This window comes from Lissotriton vulgaris, chromosome 5 (genome assembly GCF_964263255.1).
Source record: "Lissotriton vulgaris chromosome 5, aLisVul1.2, whole genome shotgun sequence".
NCBI lineage: Eukaryota > Metazoa > Chordata > Amphibia > Caudata > Salamandridae > Lissotriton > Lissotriton vulgaris.
Window position 1 is genome coordinate 550,793,253 of NC_141693.1, and position 26,730 is coordinate 550,819,982.

The 26,730-nt window shown below is 42.3% G+C and overlaps 1 protein-coding gene across 2 annotated transcripts in view; it reads right to left on the reverse strand.

Annotated features, from left to right (window-relative positions):
- Positions 1-296: 296 nt before the first annotated feature.
- The window catches only part of LOC147711222 (neuronal vesicle trafficking-associated protein 1-like), a 107,450-nt gene continuing 81,016 nt past the window's right edge, over positions 297-26,730 (reverse strand). For both annotated transcript variants that reach the window (XM_086922008.1, XM_086922007.1), the window contains exon 5: positions 297-3,720. In XM_086922008.1, the coding sequence (XP_086778134.1) occupies positions 3,517-3,720 (204 nt within the window). In that variant the 3' untranslated portion in view covers positions 297-3,516. The remainder of the gene's footprint in view (positions 3,721-26,730) is intronic.

A 26,730-nucleotide genomic window follows, 5' to 3' on the forward strand; every position in this document is an offset into this window, starting at 1 on the left:
GTGGCCTCCTAGATATGATTTTGTTGTCTGAGCCGTTGGAGGATCGCAAAAAGTGACGCTCCGGTGGTGCAAGGGGATCATAAATGTGCCCTTAATTTTTTCACCTTTGTCTACTGTGCACACACACAGGCTTATCCTGTTACATACACAAGCATTCATGCGTTCGGGCCCCTGAGGGGTTGCCTATATGCTTTCTGTTGACACCCTCCAACTCAGGTTATACTTGGAGTCAGATACATGGCAGGGGTCCCTGAGACAGGTCGCGAGAGAATAAACAGAGACGGAGAAGCAGGGCAGACATTTATATGTTTTACTAACAGAAAAATGTGCATCAGAACAATCATTTGGCACTTGAGACACATGGGTGTGCAGCTCTGTGAATGCAACAGATCACAAGTTCTATAAAAAAAAATACAAAGTGTTATTAGAGCAGCAGCGCTTTCCGGGGCAGATTGAAGCCAGGCAGCGAAGGAGCTCAGAGCTGACTGTGTAAGGAATGGGAAGGAGAGAGTATTCGAATCAGAGGAGAGAAGCGGGGGAAAGGGAATGACGTAGGGAATCATGGAGGTAATATAAGAAGAGGGGATGAGGCCACCCAAGTGTGAAGTAGCCAGGAAAGGAAGGGGAATTGGAAGGGAAGGGGAAGAGGAAGGAGAATTCAGAGGAACTGTAGAGTGGGGCTGGGCTAGAAGGATGAACAAAGGAGAAGTCAAAAATAGGAAATTTTGAGAGGAGACAGCAAGTAGGAAAATCAATGGACAAGGAGAACAAGCGAGTGAAGAGGAATGAGAAAGAAAAGGAGAGGAAAGGAGAAGATCTAGAAATCACAACATTTAAAGGGAGGTTTGACAGGCGGGATAGAGCGTGAGAAGAGGAAAGGCGAAACAAGTGGATGAGCAGAAGGGGTTTTTGGGTGAGACAGATAAGAGGAGTGCAGGGTAGGTGGAAGTGGGAGGTAGGTATTGACTTGAGGAGCAGGGGAGCAGAGGAGGCAATCCTACTCCGGTGCAAATAGCAGGTAAGGTGCGCTGGGCAGGTAATGCGGAATCCTAACAAAAGCAATGGAGGAACATGTTCATCCAAGTCATGAATAGCGTTCAATTGGCAACAAAGATGCAGCAGAGCAGCCAGTCCAAGGGGGATGAGCAGGAACAAGGACAAGGAGGATTTCAGAACCAGAATCACAATGGTGATGGCTGTATTCCTGGAAGAGGTGGCTGTTCTCAGCTCCATCTTAGAATTCATAAAAAATTAGAGAGGAAGTCAATAGGGGCGTTGGGGTGTTTGAAGTTGAGATCCAAGAAATGCCTGACATGAGACTCATCGTTCCTAAGTGCTTCCAGCAAAGGTATGAGCTTTGCTTAGTTTGAGTTTAGTTTGCCTATGCTCAACCTGCACCTTTATTGTGAGCCAAGTATTTATTTTGGTACATTTCATGACTCTAACATAATGCGCTTTCATGCACTCCTTCATTTTTTCCAAACTTTGTTGGCAAACTATATATTTTTGCAGAACTGCTTGAGAGGGACTGCAGCACTTCTGATTCTGCATCCCCAGTAAGGGGGTGTGGTTAAATAGATTCAAAATAGGACCCCAGGCATCTGCCACGCCCCAAGCAGAGAGAGTTTTCCTCCTATTGGCTGCTTTGAACCTTCTGGGCGGGGGCACACCTTGACAAGAATGTGTGGATTCGGCAAAGGTAGACCAGAGCACTGGCTAATATGCGGTGAGACCCTCTACTTCAGGTCTCACCCTCTTCGGAGGGCTGCATTTCCACGACTATTGAGCTCAAACAAATATACTGTGTCTTTGCCTTGGTGTTCATCTCTGCCCACCCTGTACCCTTGTATGGCTTTCAGGAGTGGTGATCATCTCTTTGCAGTTTTGGGTCAGTGCCTGCTGACACCCTCAACACCTCAACGAATAAGAGGCCAGCTAAGATAGGTTTAAATCACCAGTCATGAATGTCAGCTTTGACATCAATCTAAATCACGTGTTTAAAGAAATTCATATGTTGCTTCTGAACTATTTCATAGGAGGGAATTATAATTGCAATAGGTTGCTTTTCCAAGTAGGGTCAATTCTGTTGTTTTTAAACAGTGGCCCTAATATCATCAGTGGTGGAGCAGATTGATCAGACGATGAAGATGATGGTGGAGCCCCGCAGAGGAGCCTGAGGTTAGGTATGCGCACAGATAATTCTGCTGATCAGGACCACTGAGTTAAGATTAGACCGCAGATTTTAGTAGTCTGTAAATAAATGAAACTTTAACAAGGGCAGAGCTGTAGTGACTTCATTCGTTCTCGGTTTTTTATTGGCTAAGGATTTCCGTACTGTCCAGGCTTGTTTGCAATGGGCTGCCACATTTGTCTATGTATTGTAATGTGTTACTACTCTGCCACTGGGGGCAGTGGATGGCAACATGCTGGCAGTAGGTGAAGCTGGTAGTATGAGAGTGTTGTGACTGTGGAGGCAGCGGGTGGCGCGGGACTCCCCTAAAACAGTGTGGGTGTGACACTAATTTATTTTGTATATTTTTACATATTAAGCACAGATATGGTACATTAGTGAGCCTTACATAGCCCTACTGGCCTTTAAGTGGTGTCAGATATGTGACTGGTTCTCCCTTGTGCCTGCACCTTTGGATGTGAGGACCCTCTCTGTTGAGCAGGTAGGGTGGGCTGCCAATGTAGATGTGGAGGCTGTATGCAGTGGTGAGTGACAAGAAAAAAATTATGGAAACAGGTGATAGGTGAAGAGAAAAGTTAAGCTAGGAAAAGCTCAGAGACTAGAAGTAAGAAAGGGAATGTAGGGTGGAATGTCAGCTTTGAGTTACATATCCTTTCTTGGTTTCACTGACTGCACTGAAGCGCTATGCAAAGAAACAGCCCCAACATCAAATAATACATAATTTGAAAATGCTAACTCTCGTTTTCAGACATAACAAGCGGTAAAACCAAAAAGCACAAAAAACCCTGTGTCATTCGAGGGAGAAGCATTCTCCTGCCACAAAATGATTTGAATCCAGGCAGAAGTTCTGAGGTCCCCCAGCCTTGGTTCTGGGGTGTCAATGAGGGAGGGGGAACACCGTGATAAACTGTGGTGCCAAGGGGCTGTGGTTTGGGGCGAGAGATGAGGAAAGTTATAGGAACCACAGGAGGCAGGGTAGAGTGCAGGAGCAGATGTCTGCTCTTCTACAAGACAAATACTGGAGTTTCAAAATATTACAAGGTATCTCCTGGGGAATGATCAATATGTTGTGTTGGTGACACCTCCACCTACCCTTTGCCTCACCTCTAATGCTCAAGGAGAGCACCTCTGTGGTCCGTGGCCTGCTTCTGATTTAGAATTTACTTTCGAAAGCAAGTGCTGTGTGTATAATGCTTTTATACTGTCCCCCAAAGTATCTGCGGTACTCCAGTCGCACAATCCAGCCTCGCCTCTCAGGGTGGACATGCTGTCTGATGCTGAGAGGGACCAATCAAGGGCCTCGTCTCATCCGCCACCCCACCGACCTACTGCGGTGAGGCTGCTGGCTTCTCTTGCACCTTGCCAGTCACCTTCTGGGTGCTGGGCACCGGAACCCAAGACGAGGTCAGCACAGGGGCACTCTTCTTGGCCTGGCTGAGGTGGCTGAGGGCTGTGTAGAGGCTTCCTCCAACCCCACCATGTTCCTCGGCGTAGTACATCTCCATGGCCGCTGGGGTGCAGTGCTTATGCTAAGCAAGAGAGAGGTACAAAAAAGTCAATGTGAAGTTCAGGTTTGGGTTGATCGCTAATAAACATGCCATTTAAAAAAAATGTGTTTTTAAATTAGATTTTAATTAGCAAACAAAGTACATTGAAATGCCACAGTGTAGAAGAGATAAAATACAGAACAGATCTAATTAAAATGTAACAAATTAACATTTATATTGAAACATATCCCTTGCACATATTTATATTTATTTTTATTAAAAAAGGGGGAGGGGTACAAATATTCTAAATTTAAAAGGGAAAAACTGGAAAAAAACATTTGAAAGTTAGAGCAAAAGATCATCATTGGCCATGCGCCACTCCATTGTCTTCAAAGGAGTTCTTTACATTCCAATGTTTTAATACAGATAAGAGCAACACAGTCATAACAGCAAATGATGTTATTCCCAATAGCGTTACAGTTTTACAGCCCCCATAATGACTATAAAAACCTTTCTTTCCATATTAGCCAATCTTTTGAAGTCCTTCAGCCACATTATGACTTGTTCATGTGTCAGATATGCAATGCCACCTTTTGTTCAGACCATACCAGAACAATGCTTTCTCAGGCCAGAAAACGGTCTTGGCCCGTAAGTGTCATGTGTCCGAGCTGGGAAAAACAACAAATGCCTCTTTGGAGCTTTTGTCTCTTCTAATCAATTCAAATTCTCTCAAAGTTGGACTCCCAGATCAACCATGGACTAGAAACCATGGACCATGCAGCACAGAAGAGCAAACGCCTAGCCTTCCGGCCATCACTTAAAACAAAAGAGAGAATGAAACCTCCCTAAAGGGCCCCATTTTGTGCATTCCTTCTGTTCCCTGCTTATATAGACTCTGGGTAATCTCCTGCTATTCCCTGGTGATTTTCAATACTACTTCACACCCATGCCCATCCCAAATCGATTGGATTACTTTATTTTTTTGTCTTGACTTCTGCATAAAAGAGGAACTTACTCCAATGAGGCCGCCCTTTTTTCATATTGAGGACTCTTCTGCTCAAGCTTCCTCAATTGGAAATACTACTTTGAGCCTCATACGGTCATGGCTTCAACTTGGTAATTGGTATCATTGTCCATAATACTGCCAACAGCAAATCTTACAAAAATTTACCCCCAAAATATTTGTATTGTTCATTTTTTCTTTGTCAATGTTTGTTCAAAATCAAGTGAACACAACTACTGCTTACATTTTAATATAAACATTTCTGATTGTATGTGAGAAGACACACCTGCCTTTCTGGGCACATTTAGACATCCTACACATTCATATATTGCATTATCATTGTCTGAATTCTGTGGGACCAGATAAGCAACCCAATAATAGATGATTGAATCTTCACTTCCAAGCTGAAATCAATACCTAGTGGCCTTCAGCCTCCCACCACAGTCTCATTTTATAACCTGTTGTTCCTACGCCGCACCACAGTGCCATATCATGATCATCCTCAGCTGTTCTTATACGGTCAATAATCACATAAAGCAAGACATGCAAGTGCTAAATGAAGACAAACTCATTGCCCCTCTTTGGGGCTGACTCCTGTATTAAGCAGAGGAAAGTCTAGAGCAAGGATATTTCACCACTTTAGGCAGTGGTAAATAGTATTGTTTATCACATGTACTTTAAAGGCATGTGCTGCTTTTGGCTGTAAATGTAGCTGCATCTGTTCACATATCTATACTACTATTATAAAGGAAGAACTTTGAACCTTTGAGGCGGGTAAACTCGGGAACCACAGCGCCAATCCACACACCCGATACATCGTTGTAATCGTCAGGGTGTGCAAATGGACATAGGCTATATAAACTTAATAAATATACATTATTTAAAAAATGTACCGAAAAAAAAAGTAGTCCCTTGGAAGAAGCGCCAGCCGCGACGTGCGTGCCCGACATGAGGAGCGCGGGGAGGAGCGGCATCCAAGAGCGCGAGGAGGACCGGCGGACATGACGCGGGGAGGAGCGGTGAGGAGCGGCGGGCAGGCGGTGAGGAGTGGCGGACAGGCGGTGAGGAGCGGCGGACAGGCGGGGAGAAGCAGTGAGCGGCGGATGAGGTAGGTTATTTATTTATTTATTCAGGAGCGGTGAGCGGCGGAAAAATGAAGTAAAAATGAAAATCGTGAGCAAGAGGAAGCAAACGGAGCATTACAAAAGTGAGCCAAACGGTGCATTACAGGAGGAAAAAGTTACATGTGCAGGTTACAAAAGCGTACATCGTGAGCAAGAGGAAGCAAACGGACCATTAGAAAAGTGAGCCAATTGGTTCATTACAGGAGGAAAAAGTTACGTGTGCAGGTTACAAAAGCGTAGAAAGTAAACATAGAGGTATAGGAGGAAAAAGAGACGTGTGCAGGTAGCAAGAAGAAGCAAACGGAGCATTAAAAAAGTGAGCCAAACGGTGCATTACAGGAGGAAAAAGTTACGTGTGCAGGTTACGAAAGCATAGAAAGTAAACATAGAGGTATAGGAGGAAAAAGTGACGTGTGTTGGTAGCAAGAGGAAGCAAACGGAGCATTAAAAAAGTGAGCCAAACGGGGCAGGAAAAAGTTACGTGTGCAGGTTACAAAAGCGTAGAAAGTAAACATAGAGGTATAATACTGAAATGTATGGAGGAAGGCTCAGGGGGACCCACGAACAACGTCGGGGCGGGCAGGGGCCCTGAAGCCTATTTGCTCCCGGACAACGTCGGGACGGGCTGCTAGTCTAAAGTAAACTAAAGAACATAACACAATAACATACAAAAGACACCACAACAACAATGTAAAGCAACAAAACAGGAACGCAACGCGCAATCCCAGAAACACAATATCATATTGCAGTAATGCTTCACAAAAATGCAGCAGCACAAAAAACAACAGAACCTATCACCACCACAACAAAATGCCACACAACCAATGCAAACAGATATTCTTTTCACTCATTGCCACCTCCAGAGACCTGCTCCATAATACTGTGATAAAATGTGTTTCGAGCAAACACTGCCTTAGCTTACCACCAAAGACGACATAAAATAGTCAGCCAGAAATGTTTAGTGATGCAGCCCCTTATTTCAAAGTTTGACCCCTTAATCCTAAACGCCTCTAAATATCCCGTTCAAACCTTATCTTACAACGTCTCCTCTCCAGGCTGATACTGTGAACTTGTGTCCAAAATCCCCCACCATGATCATAATGCAACCTCTTAGTTATCTTGTATATGATGTGTGATCAACATTGAAACCTATATTGATCATTGTAAGTAAAGCTCCTTGATAATGATGAATCGGAAGCGACTCCGAAGAGGGGTCTGTGGCGACTACCTTTACATTTATGTGTTATTGGTTTAAATGACAAGCCTAAGAAGGTGAGAGAATTAAGTGTGTACAAAAAAGCAAGAAACAATACATTTAATTATTTTCATAAGAAATACAGGTTGTGTCCTGTATGTCATTTCCTGAGGGCAGTCTCCTGTCAGTCAAACATGGGAACAGACATGTAATAAAATTGGTAAGTCAATCTCTGCCTTTAAAAAATTGAGAAACTGTGGAGAAATCAAAGAGAGCAACTCAAAAATGACCTATGACACCTCTGGGTGGGGGTTGTATCCTCCAAGCAGGAGGATAAGTAGGAAGAGATTGGGAAATGGTGAAAAGGCTACCAGGAGGACCCAACCAGGGGTAAAGGAGAGCTCAGTAGTAGGTTGGGGGATGGACATACCTGTAGATGGGGGGCCCACAAACCTAAACCAGGTGATGGGGGACAGAGCTAGAGACAGAGAAGAAGTAAGTAGGCATAACAGGGAAGAGAGGTCAGAGGGATTACTACAACACCGACAGCTAGAACTCCCTACAGATAACTGGGTGTTTGTAGAGCCATTAGGACAGGAAAAGGGGGGGAAAAGAACAAGGAAATTAAACCATTTAAATCGTTCACAGCTCCTATCATCTTTTGCAATGTGTCCCAGCCTAAGATATGTCAGCACCGCAGATTTAAAAGAAGTTGGGTTCATGGTGAATAGCAAGGGGAAGGAAATAACAAAGGTTCTACTCCACTCAGCCCTAATAAAAGATGCAATAGAAAAGGCAGAGTCTGAGATGCGTTGGGAAGGAATTCGAATAGTAAAAAGGGAAGAGGTGTTACTGAATAAGACAGGGAACTCTTTCCTTAGGAACCACGCAGCACTAGATGAAAGACAAATAAAGATGATTAGCCTGGGGAGAGGCAAGAAAGATGCCCTTGAAATTACGATAAAACCAAAAGATCAGAGGTGGAACGTGGAAGATGTCCTTGCGGGGAATAGATATAGAGAATTGGCCTATATGAATGGTGAGGAAGACAGCTATATGAGTAACATTGATTAGGAAGAAGGGTCGTTGCACAGCCTTGCCATTCTGTCCTGGAATGTAAATGGATACAATAGAATAAAAGCACAGAAAGATTTCAAAAACATCTTGAAGAAAAATGATATTGTATGCCTCCAGGAAACATGGCTGTGCGACGAAACCCCTGTTACGGAAGGCTTCACTCACCATGTAAAACCAGCAAAAAAGAACCAATCAGGTAGACCGTCAGGTGGCCAAATGACGCTGATCTCAACAAGGATAGTTAAAGATATGGAACCCCTCGAACTTAAGTGCAAATGGGCGTTGGGTAGTAGAGTGTGTACCGTAAACAACATGCTGGGGGGTGAAAACCTATGTATTATAAATGTGTACATACAGAAAGGGAAATCAAACGAATATAAGACTGATCTAGATTGTTTAAAATCAGACCTGGAGTACCTATGTGATTGCTATCCAAGAGATGTACTAATATTATTGGGGGACTTTAATCATAGACTAAATCCCATCAAAACGGACTCCTGGTTGAGGGATATGTTGGGAGTATATAAAATAGAGCTCGCACATTTTCCCCATTGTGAGATCTCCACTCAAGACGATGAGCTTGGGCAACTGCTGGGGGCCATAGGTATGGTCTGCGTAAATGGAAGGAAGGAAGCAGACCGGCCAGCAAATCGTACTTTTAAGATAGGACAACAAATGTGCCCAATAGATTATGCATTCATTCAGGCCTGGAACTTTTATTTAATCAAACAATTTGAAATTCTTAGGCTTGAGGGTAGTGATCATTACCCTCTTCAGGTAGAACTCCAGGTACGCAGTTCCCCACATAGACAAAAAGTGTTTCAAGTAGAGGTGGAATACCCCAAACGACTTACTACGAGAATTACCGATGAATATATAAAAAAAACTGAGTGCACACCAGCTAACGGTGAATTTAGATAATCTAGCACCAGTGGAGGGCATAATATGGTATGAGAACACAATAAGGGATATGGTGGAATGCCTCAGGTTAAAATTAAAACACGGTAATCGTAAAGTAGTAAATAATATGAAACCATACCCCGATAGTACCTCCCATTGGTTCGATGATGAATGTCGTAAGGTCAAGGCCACTATTAGAAAACAGGAGAGATATCTAAGAGCTTATTATAGTGATGAAGCGGTAATAGAACTTAAGAAACTAAAAATAAAATATAAGGCCACCATTAGAGATAAAAAAAGGACATTTAAGGACAAATGTTGGGGGAATTTACTTGAGACAATTGAAGAAAAGAATGTGAGAGGTTTTTGGAAGGTAATTCAGGAATGTACGGGGAAAGCCTCAGGAACCCTACACTGCTCGGTCCCAGAGGACAAGTGGGTGACATACCTGAAAGAAATTTATGGCATATGGCCAGAGAGGGAGGGGAGAACGGCCAATGATTGGCCTAGAATAAGGGAAGAAATTAAAGCACACTTCTCCCCAGATGCCATTAGAAGTATAATAAAAAGGCTAAATCTAACACGGGCTGCAGGACCTGATAATTTACCAGCAATTATAATAAAAACGAATGTAGATTGGTGGGCGGAGTTTTTTTCTAATATGTTTCAAGAGATCCTAAATACAGGCAAGTTCCCAGATAATTGGAAAGGGGCAATCGTCAGGCCAATACATAAGAAAGGAGACGTAAACTCCCCAAAAAACTATCGCCTAATAAACCTATTGGATATAGGAGAAAAGGTCTTTTCAAAAGTAATTTTGGGTATACTAAAGGACTGGGTGGATAACAAACAGATAATACCACCAGAACAGGGAGGGTTCAAAGAAGGCCACTCAACTGTTGACCACTGTTTCGCTCTTTGGTCCATTGCACGGAAGTCGATCGATCAGGGGGGAAAATTATTCGCCTGTTTCGTGGACTTCCGTGCAGCTTTCGATCTGGTGGACCGGGTGCAGCTGTGGACATCACTGGTTGGCTATGAAATACTGGGTGATCTGCTAGCCATAATCCAAGAACTGCATACAGAAAACTGGGCACAGATAATCCTGGATAAGGAGGGAGGATTGACGAAGAGAATCCCAATTGGGAACGGTTTAAGGCAGGGTTGTGTACTTGCCCCCCTACTATTCTCCCTGTTCTTAGCAGACCTGCCTCAAAAGCTGAGAGAGGTTAGAGGGGCAAACCCAAAACTGGGAGGAAACCAGATATCATGCCTCCTATATGCTGACGATCTGGTAATCATGGACCAGACGGAGATTGGGCTCCAAAGAAAATTAAATCGATTCAAAGAATACTGTACTACCAAAAAACTAGTAGTAAATATGGAGAAAACAAAAATTGTTTGTTTTGGTAGGAGAAAAACAAAGTTCTCTTGGTACCTGGGCACAGTATTACTCGAGAGGGCATCTGAATATAGATACCTGGGAATGTGGTTTTCTGGTACCCTGAAATGGCATACTCATTTACAAGCACTAAAAATGAGGGCATTGGCTTCCGTGAAAGGTCTAAAAAGATTCAACAATATATACGGAGAAATGTCGGACAGACCGGTCCTGAAAGCCTATCAAGCAATGGTGCCCCCTCAATTCTTGTACGGAGCTGAAGTCATTTATTTAAGCAGTAAGACCCCCTGGGATAGAGAGGAGGGTAATATATTAAAAAGCCTATTTGTACTGCCTAAATCTTCTATGGTACAGGCGGTTAGACTTGAGTTGGGAATTACCTCGTGGGCGATAACCGCCTGTATGGCCCTTGTACGATTCTGGCAGCGATTGGGAACAGATGAGCTCCTCAAAATCTCCCAGTGGGCCAAAGAGGAAATTACAAAGAGCGACCTACCCTGGGCAAAGGAGGCTAGAGCATCAATAAGGAATGCATACAGGGTGCTCGATCTGAAGGTCTGCCCACTACAAGATCATATAATAACAGGAAAGAGAGAGCTAAGGCTCCAAGGCACGGATATGTCCCGCACTTATGACCGGGAGTACCTCTCACAAAAAAGCTCAGTAGCCCACATGACATCTGCCTGGGAGCTTGATCAACACTTTCCGTATGTGGACCGGTTACCAAGTCATAACTTAAGGCGGGAAGTCCTAAAAATGAGAATCGGAATAAACCCATGCTACGCGAATAATGGAGCCCGAAATCAAATGATAAGTTGTAATGGGATCTGCACTTGCACTTTAGGTACTACCTGTAATATTATACACATTTTATTAGATTGTATGTGGTTTTTAGATTTACGAAAGGAGATTTTACGTCCGATTTTTAAAAATTATAATATTGTAAATAGGATGCAAGCTGCTAAATTGTTGATGGAAATGGAGAACTTAGATATAGCCTGTGCCTTGGGGAAATATATGAAAAAAGTTAAGGTATTCCTCAGCTGCACAGAGTAAGATCTAATAATATAAGCCCTTGACATCAAATAAACGTGAAACAATTAGTGATTAAAATAGTGCTGTATGATTAAGAAGATGATGTATAGATATGATTTGAGCGTCTCATTTAAATTAATTGTGATAACATTCCGGTTTTAAAAACGATAGTCAAAGTATATGTATATTAAGATGTAATATGTTTATTGATACCGTCGTGCTATGTATTTACTGTTGTTTTTATTTTCCCTGTTTTAGTAAGATAAGAGGTAAATTGTACTTTTATGGTTGTAACAAACCAAATAAAGTTTGTTTTGACTTGACTTGACTTGACTTGGGTTGTATGATGGGAAGGGGAGGGGGTGGAGGAGAATGACCAAACATACTGTGCATGCTCCTCTGCCTCTGTCCAAGGAATTATTGGAAGAAAACAGGTTTCTAATTCAAGAGCAATTTTAGGAAAAGCAGTGCAGCCTTACTATACAATCTCTTGACAATAACCAAACCTTTGACCTCTCTAAGTTGTCCTAGGTTTTCTGTGTTCTAGTACAGATAAACTCCAGGAAAATGTTTCTTGCCTGTGTCAGTCTCTTGTATAGTATAGCCTAGGGCACAGGTCAGAATAAATGGGCTATTATAGGAAAACGTGGTGCTGGAAAGAAGTACCAGGCAGGACTCATCCTGGCCACATTTGCTCTCTTCCCTGGCTTTGGAATCTTTCTTAGACCAGGTCAAACATAATCAGATATTAATCAATTTCAGGGCCCCCGGAAGGTTGGGAGAAGTAAAAGCAAGTCAGCAGATTAGGGTTTGCTCTTTGCTTATGGGATAGCTTTTTCTTGGGATATCCTAAGGTTTCAAGACCAAGGCAGATGGGCATGATCACAGAATTTGGAGGACAGTGTGAAATGGAAATTATGTGGCAGACGTCAATCCTTTTGATTGTAAAGGTGGAAAGGTCACATAAATTTAGTCTGCATTCTGAAAGAAGTATACAGATCTTTCAAACACCTTGGAATACAGAATACAAGGCTTCAGGACAAGTTCCTAATGTTCAATGTAAAAGTCTTCAAAGTGTGAAATGATGAGGGAAATTACCACAGTACTATCTAAAGTGAAACTACCAAAATGTGTATATACCTTACAAAATGTGACTTTTGAATGCTATTTCCATCTCTAAGAAAGAAGATGGAGATGCACGAGAAAAGTACCTAGGGGTCAGGCCAACCTTGTATCACACAGATGGTGCTGCACAGTTAGGTCTATGTGGAAGGGTATGGTTTAAAATACACATCTTGAGGTTCAGTAAGTAGTTTGAATTGCCAGTTGCCAATCTGTGGATGTGGGTGCCCTGGCCTAGGTAAGACATTGCTACTCCAAGAAAGAGGCAATTAGTGGAAGATTATTTTCAAACTCTGACATTTGGTTCACAACGGTCTGTCTCAACTAATTTCCCTTACACCTCACTAGCAATAGAAGATCACAAGGAAGAATGAATAGGTGGTAGTGCCACTGCACAATTCTAAGTTCTGTTTCTAAACTGAACTTATTGAAAGGGTTTGTCAGATGGAATGAAGAACTATGCGGGCATTTTATACCTAAAATCTCTGATAGGGAACTCTGGATTAACAGAAAGGAATTTTAAAAACATCAGCAGTTTCAAAATGCATTCAAAACATACACATTGCTTTTAGTCCCCATTATAGTTTTACTTCCTGGGATAAACATATGAACCTAAAACTATTTCAATATTATTTGGTGCACTGCTTACTCTAATTCAAGATACACTACATAAATGAAAAGACATTTGGTCAGATGGAAAAGTGGCGATGGCGGGAAGTTCTTTTGGGCCCCAGAGAAGTGAATTCTAACCAAGATTGTGGTTGGAGCAGTTAAAATATATCCAGAGAATTAGAAACTGCAGATCTTGATCAACTCAGATACACTGAACCCCTGTTTATATTGGCCTTTGTGCCTTATTAGACATAGGGTCTGATTACAAGTTTGGCAGATGGGATACTCCATAACAGACGTGACGGATATCTCGTCTGCCGTATTCCAAGTTCCAAAGGATATAATGAAATTGTAATTTGATGGAAGTAATATCCGTCACGTTTGTGATGGAGAAACCCTGTCCACAAAAGTCGTAATTTGGCCCACAGATATTAAATTGAGGAATAGGCGTATCAGGCATGGAAGGTTTAATGAATAGCATTGATACAATTGTAAACTTTGAAAAAATGGTCTACTTGAACATGAATCCCCTATAAATATGAAAAAACCTCTGGCTCACATATGTCCTGTTACCACTTTTAATTTGGAATGAATCAAGCTCCTCTGAGGATTGGAATTTGAAAAGGAGATCCGCACTGAGGCATAAGGGTGAAAGAAGCTACAAGCCTGCAGTGTATTTTAGACTCTATCTTCCTGAATAGAAGAGTTTAAATGAATTCTTATAGTCCGAGACACCTGGCAGAAAGAGACTGTTCTGAGTTTTTCAGTGAATGTCCTTAAAAAAATATTGTTATTCCTCTCTTTCAAGCAACACATTGATTTGGCTGGTATGCCTAGATATGTTTTGCTGAAGTGTCTGGAGTGTGGCTACTGCAAGCATTTACAGGGCTTCTATCAGTTTGGAGCTCCTGTAGTTGCTCTTAACATTTCAGCAATTTCAGAAAATGGTCTTGTCCAATTAAGCAAAATCAAATATGTTGTTCTGTTGCACATTCTAAGTTGTTGAGAACCTCCCTTCAGCTGATAGGTGGCCAAAGGATAGCTCATAACATTGCCTTTTCAATTTTACTCAAGAATGTCCCCCAAATTATGCCATTTCTCTTCTGCCTGCCTTAGAAAAGAAGACATCAGGAATCACTGCACAGGCAGGCCTAGTCCAGACCCCATGCAAGCAGGCCAGCAGCAGCCAAGGTAAGTGAATGAAGAGCTGCCAACAACTGAACGTGTAGACATTTTACTCTTATGTGAACTGTTAATTTGCCATTGCCAAGTTATCAACTTACAGGAGAATGACATTTCTATACCCTGTGTTCAATGCTTGACATTTCATTTCTTATACATCATGCCTGCAGCAGAGTGTTCATAATGGAGAAATGCAATCCATGTGTACTTCCCCATTCTCAGTCATTTAACAGGCAGTAGGGGAAGTTATGCCCCGGTTTTTATACAATGGCTGTGAGGTTCAATTGGTTCAAATGCAAAAACAACAGTTGATGGACAGAATGCAGAACAATGTCATACATTCACCCCAGTACAGAGATCTGGGCTTAAATCCATCGTTTTTTTGCACTCCACACCACCCCAGTTCAGACATGGCCATATGCAAATCAGCCTTGACCCTGTGCCTCATGGGGACAGTCCAGCCCGAACTGCCAAGCCATGCCTTTCCTGGACCGGAATCAAGCATCCTTGGATGCTTGTTTCCGGTCCAGGGAAGGCATGGCTTGGCAGTTCGGGTTGGACTGTTCCCATGAGGCACAGGGTCCGACTGATTTGCATATGGCCATGTCTGAACTAGGGTGGCAGAGTGGGCTAAAGAACGGTGATGGATCAAACCCAGATCTGTTGACTGGGTGTGAGTGTTTGATTGGTTCATATGCTCCGTCCATCACCACCCCCTTTTGTACCGCTTTGTTCGCCATAAGTTGGCAGGGTATGCTCAGACGTGAGTCCCTTGCTCACTTTGCCACTGGATTCAGACAAGCCGGGCTGAAGACGGCTGAAACGCCAGAAATCGGTCCTGGGAAGCTTGTTTCCAGTCCAGGGAAGGCATGGCTTGGCAGTTCGGGCTGGACTGTTCCCATGAGGCACAGGGTCAGACTGATTTGCATATGGCCATGTCTGAACTGGGGTGACAGAGTGGGCTAAAGAACGGTGATGGATTAAACCCAGATCTGTTGACTGGGTGTGAGTGTTTGATTGGTTCAGATGCTCCGTCCATCACCACCCCCTTTTGTACCGCTTTGTTCGCCATAAGTTGGCAGGGTATGCTCAGACGCGAGTCCCTTGCTCACTTTGCCACTGGATTCAAGCAAGCCGAGCTGAAGACGTCTGAAATGCCAGAAACCGGGCCTCGGAAGCTTGATTCTGGTCCAGGGAAGGCATGGCTTGGCAGTTCGGGCTGGACTGTTCCCATGAGGCACAGGGTCAGACTGATTTGCATATGGCCATGTCTGAACTGGGGTGGCAGAGTGGGCTAAAGAACGGTGATGGATTAAACCCAGATCTTTTGACTGGGTGTGAGTGTTTGATTGGTTCAGATGCTCTGTCCATCACCACCCCCTTTTGTACCGCTTTGTTCGCCATAAGTTGGCAGGGTATGCTCAGACGTGAGTCTCTTGCTCACTTTGCCACTGGATTCAAGCAAGCCAGGCCGAAGACGGCTGAAATGCCAGAAACCGGTCCTCGGAAGCTTGTTTCCGGTCCAGGGACGGCATGGCTTCGCATTTTGGGCTGGACTGTTCCCATGAGGCACAGGGTCAGACTGATTTGCATATGGCCATGTCTGAACTGGGGTGGCAGAGTGGGCTAAAGAACGGTGATGGATTAATCCCAGATCTGTTGACTGGGTGTGAGTGTTTGATTGGTTCAGATGCTCCGTCCATCACCACCCCCTTTTGTTCAATCTGAAGTAGGCAGCTGAAAATGACCTCTTCCTATGGAAACTAGGTTGCAACTAAAACTACTTTACGGAAACCACCTGTAGGGAATATATATTTCTTCACTGAAAAAAAACGAAGGCTACTGAGACTTTTTAGTTAGGTTTACTTTTTAATAACACTAAACCATAGAATTCCGCAGTTATAGTTATACTTCTTATGTTAAGAAACTATAACTTGTGGCCTAAAGTTACTTAACTTTGTAAAGCTAAGGAGTTAGACCCATTTGGGGCGTGGGGGAGGCTGGGCCTTAATATTACAAGAAACACAAAAATTCGCCTCCACCACCCTTATTTATAACTGCTCTTACTTGTGAAGGTCAGATCGCAATTTCTTTAGTTTGACCAGGTATTTTTATTTATACCATTCTTATATATATTTTCTTTTGGTTCAAATATGCAGAAAAATAGAACTACTGTACATTCCTCTATTTATACTAATATACAATACAATGTACACACATAAATTCACATATCGATGTTCAATCGAAAGAATACAAGAAATACATCATACATCCTAAAGAAACTTTTAAACAAAACAAAACATCACAATTATGCATACTATCTATTCCAAAAAATGGAAGACAAAGTTAACAAGAAAGGAGTACAATCATTAAATGAAAATGATCTTTGCACTAGCGATTGCTAGTTCACATCATGGATGATATTATTCGCTCCTTCAAATTCACCGACGCGTTTCGAAACCAGGAAACCAGTTCCTGGAGTCTGATCAGGGCTTTGTCATTTCTCAGATATGAAAAAATGGGGAGCTTATGATTAAAGCTTTCTTTGATCCTACTGACAAAAATGTTAATAAACGATCTGGGGCGACTTGATGCCCATGGTTGTGCTTCTTGATAATCTTCTCCAATTTAGTTGTGCAACAGAACCTTTGAACTTATTAATGAAATGGAAGCCAGTCATTTTCGTTTTTTGATTGGCAGTTTAAGCACTGCAGACGGCAACTTCCATCCTGAAACTGTTTTACAGTTGCGGCTTATTTTTTCTTTTTATGGTTGTGTGCAGGTGGTGTGAATCACCCGTGGATTGAGGCAACACCACGGCGTTGCCCAAAGATAAGGTACCCTCTGATCCTGCACACAACCATAAAAAGAAAAAATAAAGCCTGAACTATGTTTTTTCTCAAGTTGTCAGGAATCCACTTAAAAAGTCTCCTTTGCAATTTTAAAATAGCAAAACATTTGACAAAAGTGGCCTTTACCTGTTCTGGCATAGATAATGAATTATCTGAAAGGACTCCTAGACTTTTCGCTACCTTCTTGGACTCTGGTGCAATTCCCAGTGGGGTAGGCCACCATGAGGAATCCCAGATCCGATTGGCCCACCCAAAAAGTAGAATCTCTGACTTCTCAGCATTCAGTTTTAGACAATGCTTAGTCATCCAGTTTGCGGCCTTCAATAAACAATTAACCAGTTTGTCCTCGTATCCTAGCCAGGGGCGAAACATACACATTAAAAAGTGTCGGACTCCACATTTGACTGCTGTTGGGCATGATATAAATGGGCCTAGCTGTACTGTCCGAGTTCTGTTTCTTAGGAAAGAGCTAAATCATTAAGAGTTTTGGAGTGAAGTCCACTTTTCATCAGAAGTCTATGTGATACAGTATCAAATGCCACTGACAAGTCTATTAGGATCAGGGAAGCAGCTTTGCCCTGATTAACCAATAGTTTGATGTTGTCAAACACAGCTAAGAGTTTGGCCTCTGTACTGTTTTTGGCTCTGAAGCCTTTTTTAGATGAACATAAGAGATTGTTACTCTCCAGATAAGTGATCAGTTGTGTGTTGACCAATTTTTCCAACATTTTAGATATACAGGAAGCTGAGAGAGTGGCCGTTTGTTAGAAAGAATGGAACAATCCATGCCAGCTTTTTTTCTTGTCAGGAGGACTACCATTGCTTGTTTCCACAAATCCTGATACACTTCTTTGCCTAATGATAGATTGAATATATGTGCTAGGTAAGGGCATAGTATAGTTGCTAAACAAGAATAAATAAAATGAACACATGGTTCCAGAGAGGATCCAGATTTTTTTCTCTCTTCCTAATTTCTCAACTTGCTCTTGTGTAATAGTTTCAAATAATTCTAAATGTGAGGTTACATTCTGATGAGTTCCCAGAGATTCCCAATTTGACTCCTCTAATGCTGGTTGTGTCTTAAATGTTGAATAGATATTAGAAATGTTATACTTAAATATGTCACTGACTTCCGCACAGTGGACTACAGAGGAGGTAAGCACTTGGGAAAGAACGGTCGGAATAGCAAGTTCTTTCACTATTTAAAAAAATTCTTAGATGAGCTACTATTTTCTTCAATCTTTTTCACATGTTCTTTGTTTGTTTGAGCGCTTTGTGATATTTATTTAGTTCCTCTTTGTATATTAGTCTGTCTAATGGATTTTTGGAATGTTTCCACCTATGTACCAGAGATTTACACTTTCTCTTCATTGTTCCGAGTTCAGGCGAGTACCATATTTCTGAAGGTGGGTCTCTGGCTGGCTTTCTTGGTGAATGTATGAATGAATGAAATAGTGCTTGTATGGCGCGTTGATACCCTGAAGCCTCATAGTGCTTGTGGACCGCAAGGAGAGGGCAAGTCACTTTAGGGCATATTGCAAAAAAGATGAGTTTTAAGAAGTTTGTGGAAGGCCAGTATGTTTGGCTCATCGCGCAGGGTGGGGGGCAGAGAGTCCCAGAAGTTTGCGGCATTCAGGGAGAAAGGGCATCCGCCCCACTTGGCGCGACGAACCTTCCTAATGGTGGCGAGGAAGGCTGAGCTTGAACGCAAATTTCTTGAGGGCTGGTAGGGGGTGAGGAGGGAATGTGAAATAGCCGAGCCAGATTTCCACATGGCTCTATGAGCCCGGCATATCGATTTAAACTGGATTCTGGCCCGGATTGGGAGCCAGTGCAGCGTCCTCAGAGCAGGTTTTGCCGATTGTCTCCTGGGAATTTGGAGCAGTAGGCGGGCTGCGCAGTCCCGGATTACCTGGAGTTTTTGCAGGGTTGCCTGCGGGGCACCTAGGTACAGTGTGTTCCCGTAGTCCAGGCGGGAGAATATTAAGGCCTGTACCATGATCCGTCTCACCTTGAAGGGAAGCAGAGGAAGAACTTTCCTCAACATCCTCAGCAGGCCAAAGCAAGTGGCAGCTAGCTTGGTGGCCTGGTGTCGAGCCACATGCAGAGGCTCTTTATCTGCTGCTTAGGAGCAGGCATTGGGGCAAGACAGGTTGGCCATAGCTGAGCCGACAGGGGAGATGGCAATTTTCCCAAGAACATCAGCTCAGTCCTGTCGCCGTTCAGTTTGAGGTGAGACATTTCCATCCACTCGGCCACTGCCTCCAGGCAGCTGCCAAGAGAACAGGATGAACCATCTGGATGGTTTAATGACACTGTCATCTGCGTATGTTATGATCTGTAAGCCAAATGGACTAACAACCTCAGCTAACTGCGCCATTTAGGTGTTAAAGAGTGTGGGGCTCAGGGAGGAGCCCTGAGGGACCCCACAGCTAAGCGGCCAGCGGTTAGAGGAAGTGTTGCCCTCGAAGACCTGGAAGACCCGGTCTTTGAGGAAGGACCGTAGCCAAGAGAAAGCTGAGTGGGTCACTCCCAGGCTTTTTAGTCGGCTCAGCAGGATGTTATGATCTACAGTGTTAAAAGCGGCACTGAGATCTAAAAGAATAATGGCTGCAGAGCCGCCCTGGTCCAAAAGTCGCCGAGCTTCTTTGGTTACAGCCAGAAGGGCTGTTTCTGTCCCCAAACGGGGGTGGAAGCCAGTTTGTGAGACGTGAAGCAGATTGTTGGACTCTAGATACTGTACTAAAGTAGAGTTTATATGTCTCTCGGTCAGCTTACTTAGCCCGGGCAGGAGGGAAATGGGCCAGTAGTTGGATAAATTAGAAGGGTCCAGACTAGGTTTCTTCAAGAGGGCCCTCCCCTGGGCGCATTTCCAGGCAAGAGGAACCGTGCCAGCTGAAATGGAGGCATTTAAGGTAGCCAAGATGACTGGGCATATAACATCCAAGACTATGGAAAGGTGTCGCGGGGGTGGGGTCTAATGGAGAGCCTGAAGTCACTCTAGGGATGAGTGTTTTTAGAGAAGCCTCGTCTAGTAGGGGGAACTCTGTTAGGGAGCATGCATGGTTGGGGAGAGAGCTCCAGGTGTTGGACTCCAAGGTGTCGATCTGGGAGGGGGGAAAGAGTGGACAATCCGTTCGATTTTTGGGTGAAAGAATTCTGCTAGATTGTTGCATCGTGCGGGTGCATCCTCTGGATTATTTTTTTTGGGGGGTATAGTGACCAGGGATTTGGCGATGCAAAAAACCTCCTTTGGGAAGTTGGAGGCTGCACTGATTTTCTCCTCATAAAATGAGGTTTGAGCAGCTTTCAATTCGGACTCGTAGTTCCTAATTGCCTTTCTGTAGACAGTTTTCCTCATTTCTGTTGGGTTCCGTCTCCAACTTCTCTCTAATTTCCTGCAGATTTGTTTGAGTTCCCTTAGTTCAGCAGAAAACCAGGGTGCTGTTTATGGGTTAGATTGTTTTTGGAGAGATCTTTTGGGAGCCAGCGTGTCTAATGAGCTTTGGATCCAGAGGTTAAATTTGTTATTTGCCCTCTCTGGGTCTGGGCTGGTGGGCGGAATGGTTTCCTCCAGGAGAGTTGACCAGTGGCTAGCGGAAAGGTTTGACCATTTCCTTTCTAGGATTAGGGTGGTGCTCTTGGGCGGAATGCTGGCTACAGTTTCCCAGGTAAAAGGAATTAAGGAGTGGTCGGTCCAAGGGAGGGGTATGGGGGAATTGACCCGGAGATTCCGTGCATTACTAAGCACAGGATCCAGGAGATGACATTTTACATGTGTCGGAGCGAAACCTTTCTGATTGATTTGGAGTGCAGAAAGACTGGATAAGAGCTCATTAGCCAGATTGTCAGAAGGGCCGTCCAAGTGGATGTTGAGATCCTCCAGAACAGTGTAATTTTCTGAGGAAGGAACTAGATTGGCGACCAGAGTCGAGAGAGCGCTAAGAAATTGTCCTAGGGGACCTGAGGGGCGGTAGAGCAGTAAGACAGAAAATGTGCTGGTAGGCGAGAATTCTAAAGAAAAATTCATATTTTCACAGTCTGGCAGCTCCTCGATAGAGAACCGGCAACGGAGTTGCTCCCTAAAGATTATCGCTAGCCCTCCCCCTCTACCGAATTTACGATCCACTCTTTGAATCAGGTAGACAGGTTGGTAGGGTTTGAATGACAGCTGGATCTACTTCATCCTGTAGCCATGAGGAATATTGCATCAGGTTTAAGATCTTCTATTAACAGAACGAGTTCCACTGAGTCTTTAGGAAAGGAGCGACAGTTCACTAAGTAAAATTTTATGGGGGGGCCGATAAGTGAAGCCTTCTCACTATGTGGTTGGAACTTGAAGTTACAGTGATGGCAGCCAGGGGGGCTATTGGCCATATCAAGCGAATGTAGGCATTTAGCGCTAGAGGGCCCTGTTTTGCCACGAAGTGTCTGGGCACTGTATGATAGGATGCCTCTTGAAGAACAGCCAGGGTTCATGGCCCCTGGTCCCGGTCGGGCGCGGACGGGCGCAGACGGGCTTGTCTTTGGCGCGCCTTCAGCGCTCCAGCGGCATGCCCACTGCGCGCGTCCGCTGCGTATCTTGCAAGGCATCTGTTTTTAAGGTGTTTGTGCTGACAGCTGCAGGCAGCTGATTGGCAGTTTGGCCCCGGAAGTCGTGAATCACTTCCAGGTCCCAGAATCTTGTCCCGCGTCCCTCCACGCAAACCAAATAATGGCGGTGGACCGGGGAGCTTGGAACTACAGGTGAGTCTGTGCAAAATACAATTGAAGTACAATTATGCTTTTTTTTTAAAAGATCTTAAATACCGAGTATTGTGCAACACAGCTTTAAATAGTTTGTGATTTTAAAAATGAGAGCGAGCCCTTCTCTGGTACTCCTTTCACAGCGTAAAAGAACTTGCCTTCCTCAAGCGCGTCCCTCCATGGAGCACAATGGTCTAAAGATTTTATAATTGCTATGTTTAAATTATCTACCCGATTGGCAAGTGACCACTCGAGCATAAACTGGTGGCAAGAAATGACTTGCAAATGAGTCTGCATTTATAAGGCTCCAAGGTCTTTTCATACATCTATAACAGGTGTTTCTGTTTATAGACTTTCAGTGGGGGGAAGATAACGAATATGGATAGCTATAATTTGAGCATCATACAAACATGTGACGAGGTGATCAATAATACAGGAAATAGGACTATTTTGCCACAAAAATGTCAGGAAGCATAGGGAAGAAGAAGCAACAAGAAGCATCTTCAAATGTGTTTGATGAATCAGATAACCCTGAGGGAAACTGTAAACCTAGAGTCCCAACCAGCACGCAAGTGAATCTTACCCAAAAAGCTAAAAGGTCAGAAAAGTTAAGCAAGTTTAAAATGACCAAATAGTGGAAAAATATTATTTCGCTTTGGATGGAATCCCCCATGGATTCTGAATAGTGTTAATCCCGAAATGCTAGGGGGATGGGAAAACAACAATGTGACAGCCTCTATGGATATGCAAACTATTTTGGTGTAATATAGATAGAGAAAAAGTATTAAAACAAATAACAGCTTTGAATAATGATTATCACAAGAAAAGGGCAATGTTCTAGTGGAGTATTTAAAAACGAGATAACATCTAGACTAGCAAAAATTGAAGATATTAGAAAGAAAAAAATTGAGAAGTATATACCAGATCAAATTATCATAAAAACGGACAACGTGCACACATTTGCTAAAATGTTGAACCAAATATGGAAACATTTAATTCAATGTAGTTGCAGCAGGCAAGAATCTTGAACAACAGCATTTGAATTTGGAGTTGGACACCGACATGCAAGATGAAGTAACAAACTATAACAAAGATAGAAAAGTGTATTATTTTGTGGAATTTTGCATGATTCAACCGGTGGCACAACAAACATGAGGAGGACTGAGAAACAAAGATGAAAAGGGAATCAAGAAGTGGAGGATATGGTGCCAAACACAAGATAACAGTCGAAGTCCAACAATGTAAATAAAAAAAAAGAAAAACAATGCTATTGGGGCAAATGCTGATAATTCAACACTAATGGGTACAATAGAGGAAAATACCATAATCAACCTGAAAATCAAAACTCTGACAAAAGCTGTGATACAGATTTGTTCACTTGTCAGTGTTTCTGTCTAGAAACATGTTTTGATTATGTAGAGACATGAGGTGATATTTTTAAATGTATTCATAAATAGAAATTGAACAAACACTACAACCTGAATGAAAAAAACCAGATAGGTTACTTCTACCAATAGGATCAATCTTGCTGAAAATGTACAAATTAGAGACTTGGATTTAATGAAAGTACTTGACAGTTTAGAAAGAGAATATACCAATGAGGACACCAATAGACATGTGGGCTAGAGGGCTGGGTATATGTGGCTGTGCTAATACTAGTTTTAATCCCAAGTTGAAATAGATCTCTCGAAGTTCAGAAGACTCTATAGATATTTTTTATGAACTCATATTAAATGACTTAAAAGTATACCAACAGAAACTGATAAATATAACAATTACAACAAACAATATATTGATATAGTAAAGAAGCTCAAATGATTGTGAAACCCACAGATAAGTGTGAGAACTGTGTGATTTTTGCCAATGACCTATAATAAAGGGAGATGGAAAGACAATAGAGCGGTCAAACATTTTAAGAGAAAAGAGATCATGACGAGCATCTACAGCAGAAAATAAAAATGGGCTGAAATCTGCAAGACTGGCATGACCAAGGTTTAATCATGTATGAAAAGTGTAATAGCTTGGAAAATGATTACCCCGTGGTTCCTGTGTTATATTTGTTACCTTAAAGTACTTAAAATAGGGAACTTTCCCAAGGGAGACCTATCATTTCACCCAAAAGCAGGATCTTGGAGAACGTTTCAAAATATATTTATTACATATTAGGAACCTTTGTTAAACTGTACCATCATATTTGAAAGATACTACTGACTTGCTCAAATGTATATAACACATCCATCAGGAGCAAACATCACTTCTGATCAGTATATATCTTGATGGTGAATTACGTGGAACTGAGCTTTTTCGGAAATCAAGACCTATGACTCGGTAAAGGCACAATCCTAAGCTATTGAAAATGATACATCTATGTTTAACAGAGAACATTTTTTATTTGACAATTAGTAGTACAGTCAATTACAATGTACTGCTAGTGGGGCCCTTGTTTCTTGCCAGCTATGCAAATTGACACATAGGCTGGTAGGAAGAACAGGTATCTGATATGAGTAATAGAAGATCATGGTGGAAAATATATTATGGGTTTGATTCATAGATGGAATGGCACGGTACCTTCGACCAAATTGTTTATTGAAAAAAATAAACAATCTGAATTTGAATTTCACGGCCACTCTAAGCAGGATGGAAGTTGTCTTTCTAGAATATTGAGCCAGAAACTGGGTGGGATGAATTGAAACATCCATGCAGAGGAAGGGAATACAAGAAAAAAAAACATTCTACATGCTGATCGCATCCATTCCTATTCATTGAAACAGAACATAAGTTACTGCAAACAGCTTAGGGCAAAACACATGTTTAGTAATCCTGTAGCCTTTAAGACAGAGTAAAATAATATCTACAACAAACTAGTTAAGAAGGGATACAAGAAAACATAAAACAAAGCGCAACATACATAGAAAATTCAGTAAATAGAGAGACACTAATATTTGGCCAAAAAGAGAAGGATACAAATGATCAGGGACCATGATTAATAATTACCCCAAACAGAAAACAAAAGATGGTAAGCAATATAATTTGTAGGAAATGGAAAATGATCACAAGTGATCCTGTTATAGGAAGCTTAGTACCTAACAGACTGCTCAACTGGCCTCAGAAAGTGGAGATCTTTGAGAGGTCATCTTGTAAGAAGTCAGCACGAAGGACCCAAATAAACAATGGTTAACCGTAAGGAGGGTTTTAAGGGATGCAAAAATATGCTGTGCCTGTTAATACAGCAAGGTTTGTATGGAATTGTTCCTCTCCAATCAGAAGCAACCAAGAAAGATCATGCGAAATCTGAGCTGCAAAACAAAATATGTGGTGTGCATGTTGGTATGTCTATGTCCCAAAAAAGAATATTGGCAGCACAATTTACAAGTAGAAAAACACATTCTCCAACATGTTAGTGCCATCACAGATGCTGGTAAAAACACAATCCCTTAGCCACTTCCATAAATACCACCATGAAGGGAATGTTGAACTTTTATGATATTCAGTAATTGATTGTGTGCCTAAAATAAGCAAAGGGGGGGGCAAAGAATCCCTCCTGAGAAGACTAAGTGGAGTAATGCGTCCACTGTAGGGGCCTGGGTTTGACCACATGGTCAGAGGTTCAAATCCTGGCGGTTTCACCCAGCTTTTCATCATTCTGAGGCCCATACAATAAGTACCTTTGAGTTGGGTAACAATAAACATCTGTTATTCAGCACCAAGATACCCTGAACGTGTCCTTTACAAATACATCGGTTATTTTAAGACTGGAATCTAGGTGCATAGTCTTAATGAACAATACAGAGCCCAATAGCTTAAAAATTGACTAAGCATCATCTTCGAAGAAGTTTTTATAGCCTACTCTATAAGCAATAGTAATAGTTTATTTCATATTTATTTTTCACACTTCTTTTTAGATAACGGTGGATCTCTAAAAAAAACGAATAACAATTACATGCCATGTCCCGTTGAATTAGTAGCTAGTAAGGACCTTTCTTATTTCTAGTTCTACATATGAACTACCTACTTACAACTTTGGGAGCCCCATGGAGATAATGTTGCTAAAATGGGAAAAAAGGAAAAATATAAGTTACTTTAAGCTGTGTGAACAAATGTTTTAACACAAATTGCCCCACTTCGGCATACCAGAAAAAGAAAACCTGGTTAATATATTGCGTGGATTAGGGTACAATGAAAATTAAAAGAGTACGGGTGTTTGGTACCCTTATCACAACAATGTGTTTATATTTGAACAATGTTGTTAAAATGATTCAATACCACCTGAAAATTAATACGCCCTTATATACAGAATATGAATGACGAATATGAATTGGAAGGATGTTGATCTCGTTGATGTACGTTTTCTAGCATTGAGCACGATACACAAAGATTTTCAGCTAGATTTATCAAGCGAAATGCGCTCGCAAAAGGGCCAGATTCTGAGAATCTAGCCCTTTGCAAGTGCAATTTTTGCATTTGGGATTCATCATCCCAAATGCAAAAATCGCTAATAAAGAATTTGCAAATTTGCGAGGATTAGCATTTAAGGAATCTCTATTAGAAATTCCTTAAATGCTATTCATGAAACTTTTAAAAATTGCGAAGTCGCAATTTAGGACCGCTATTTACCACGAAGTCAAACCTCGTGGCAAATAGCGAAAACTTAGAAAAATGCATTTAAATGCATTTTTCTAAGGTGCATGTTACACACACACATGTCCTTTGGACATGTGTGTGCACAACACCAATGTAGATTACATATCAGGGGTGCTACAGGGTGTCTTTTGGACACCCCTGGCACCGTTGAAATTGCATCC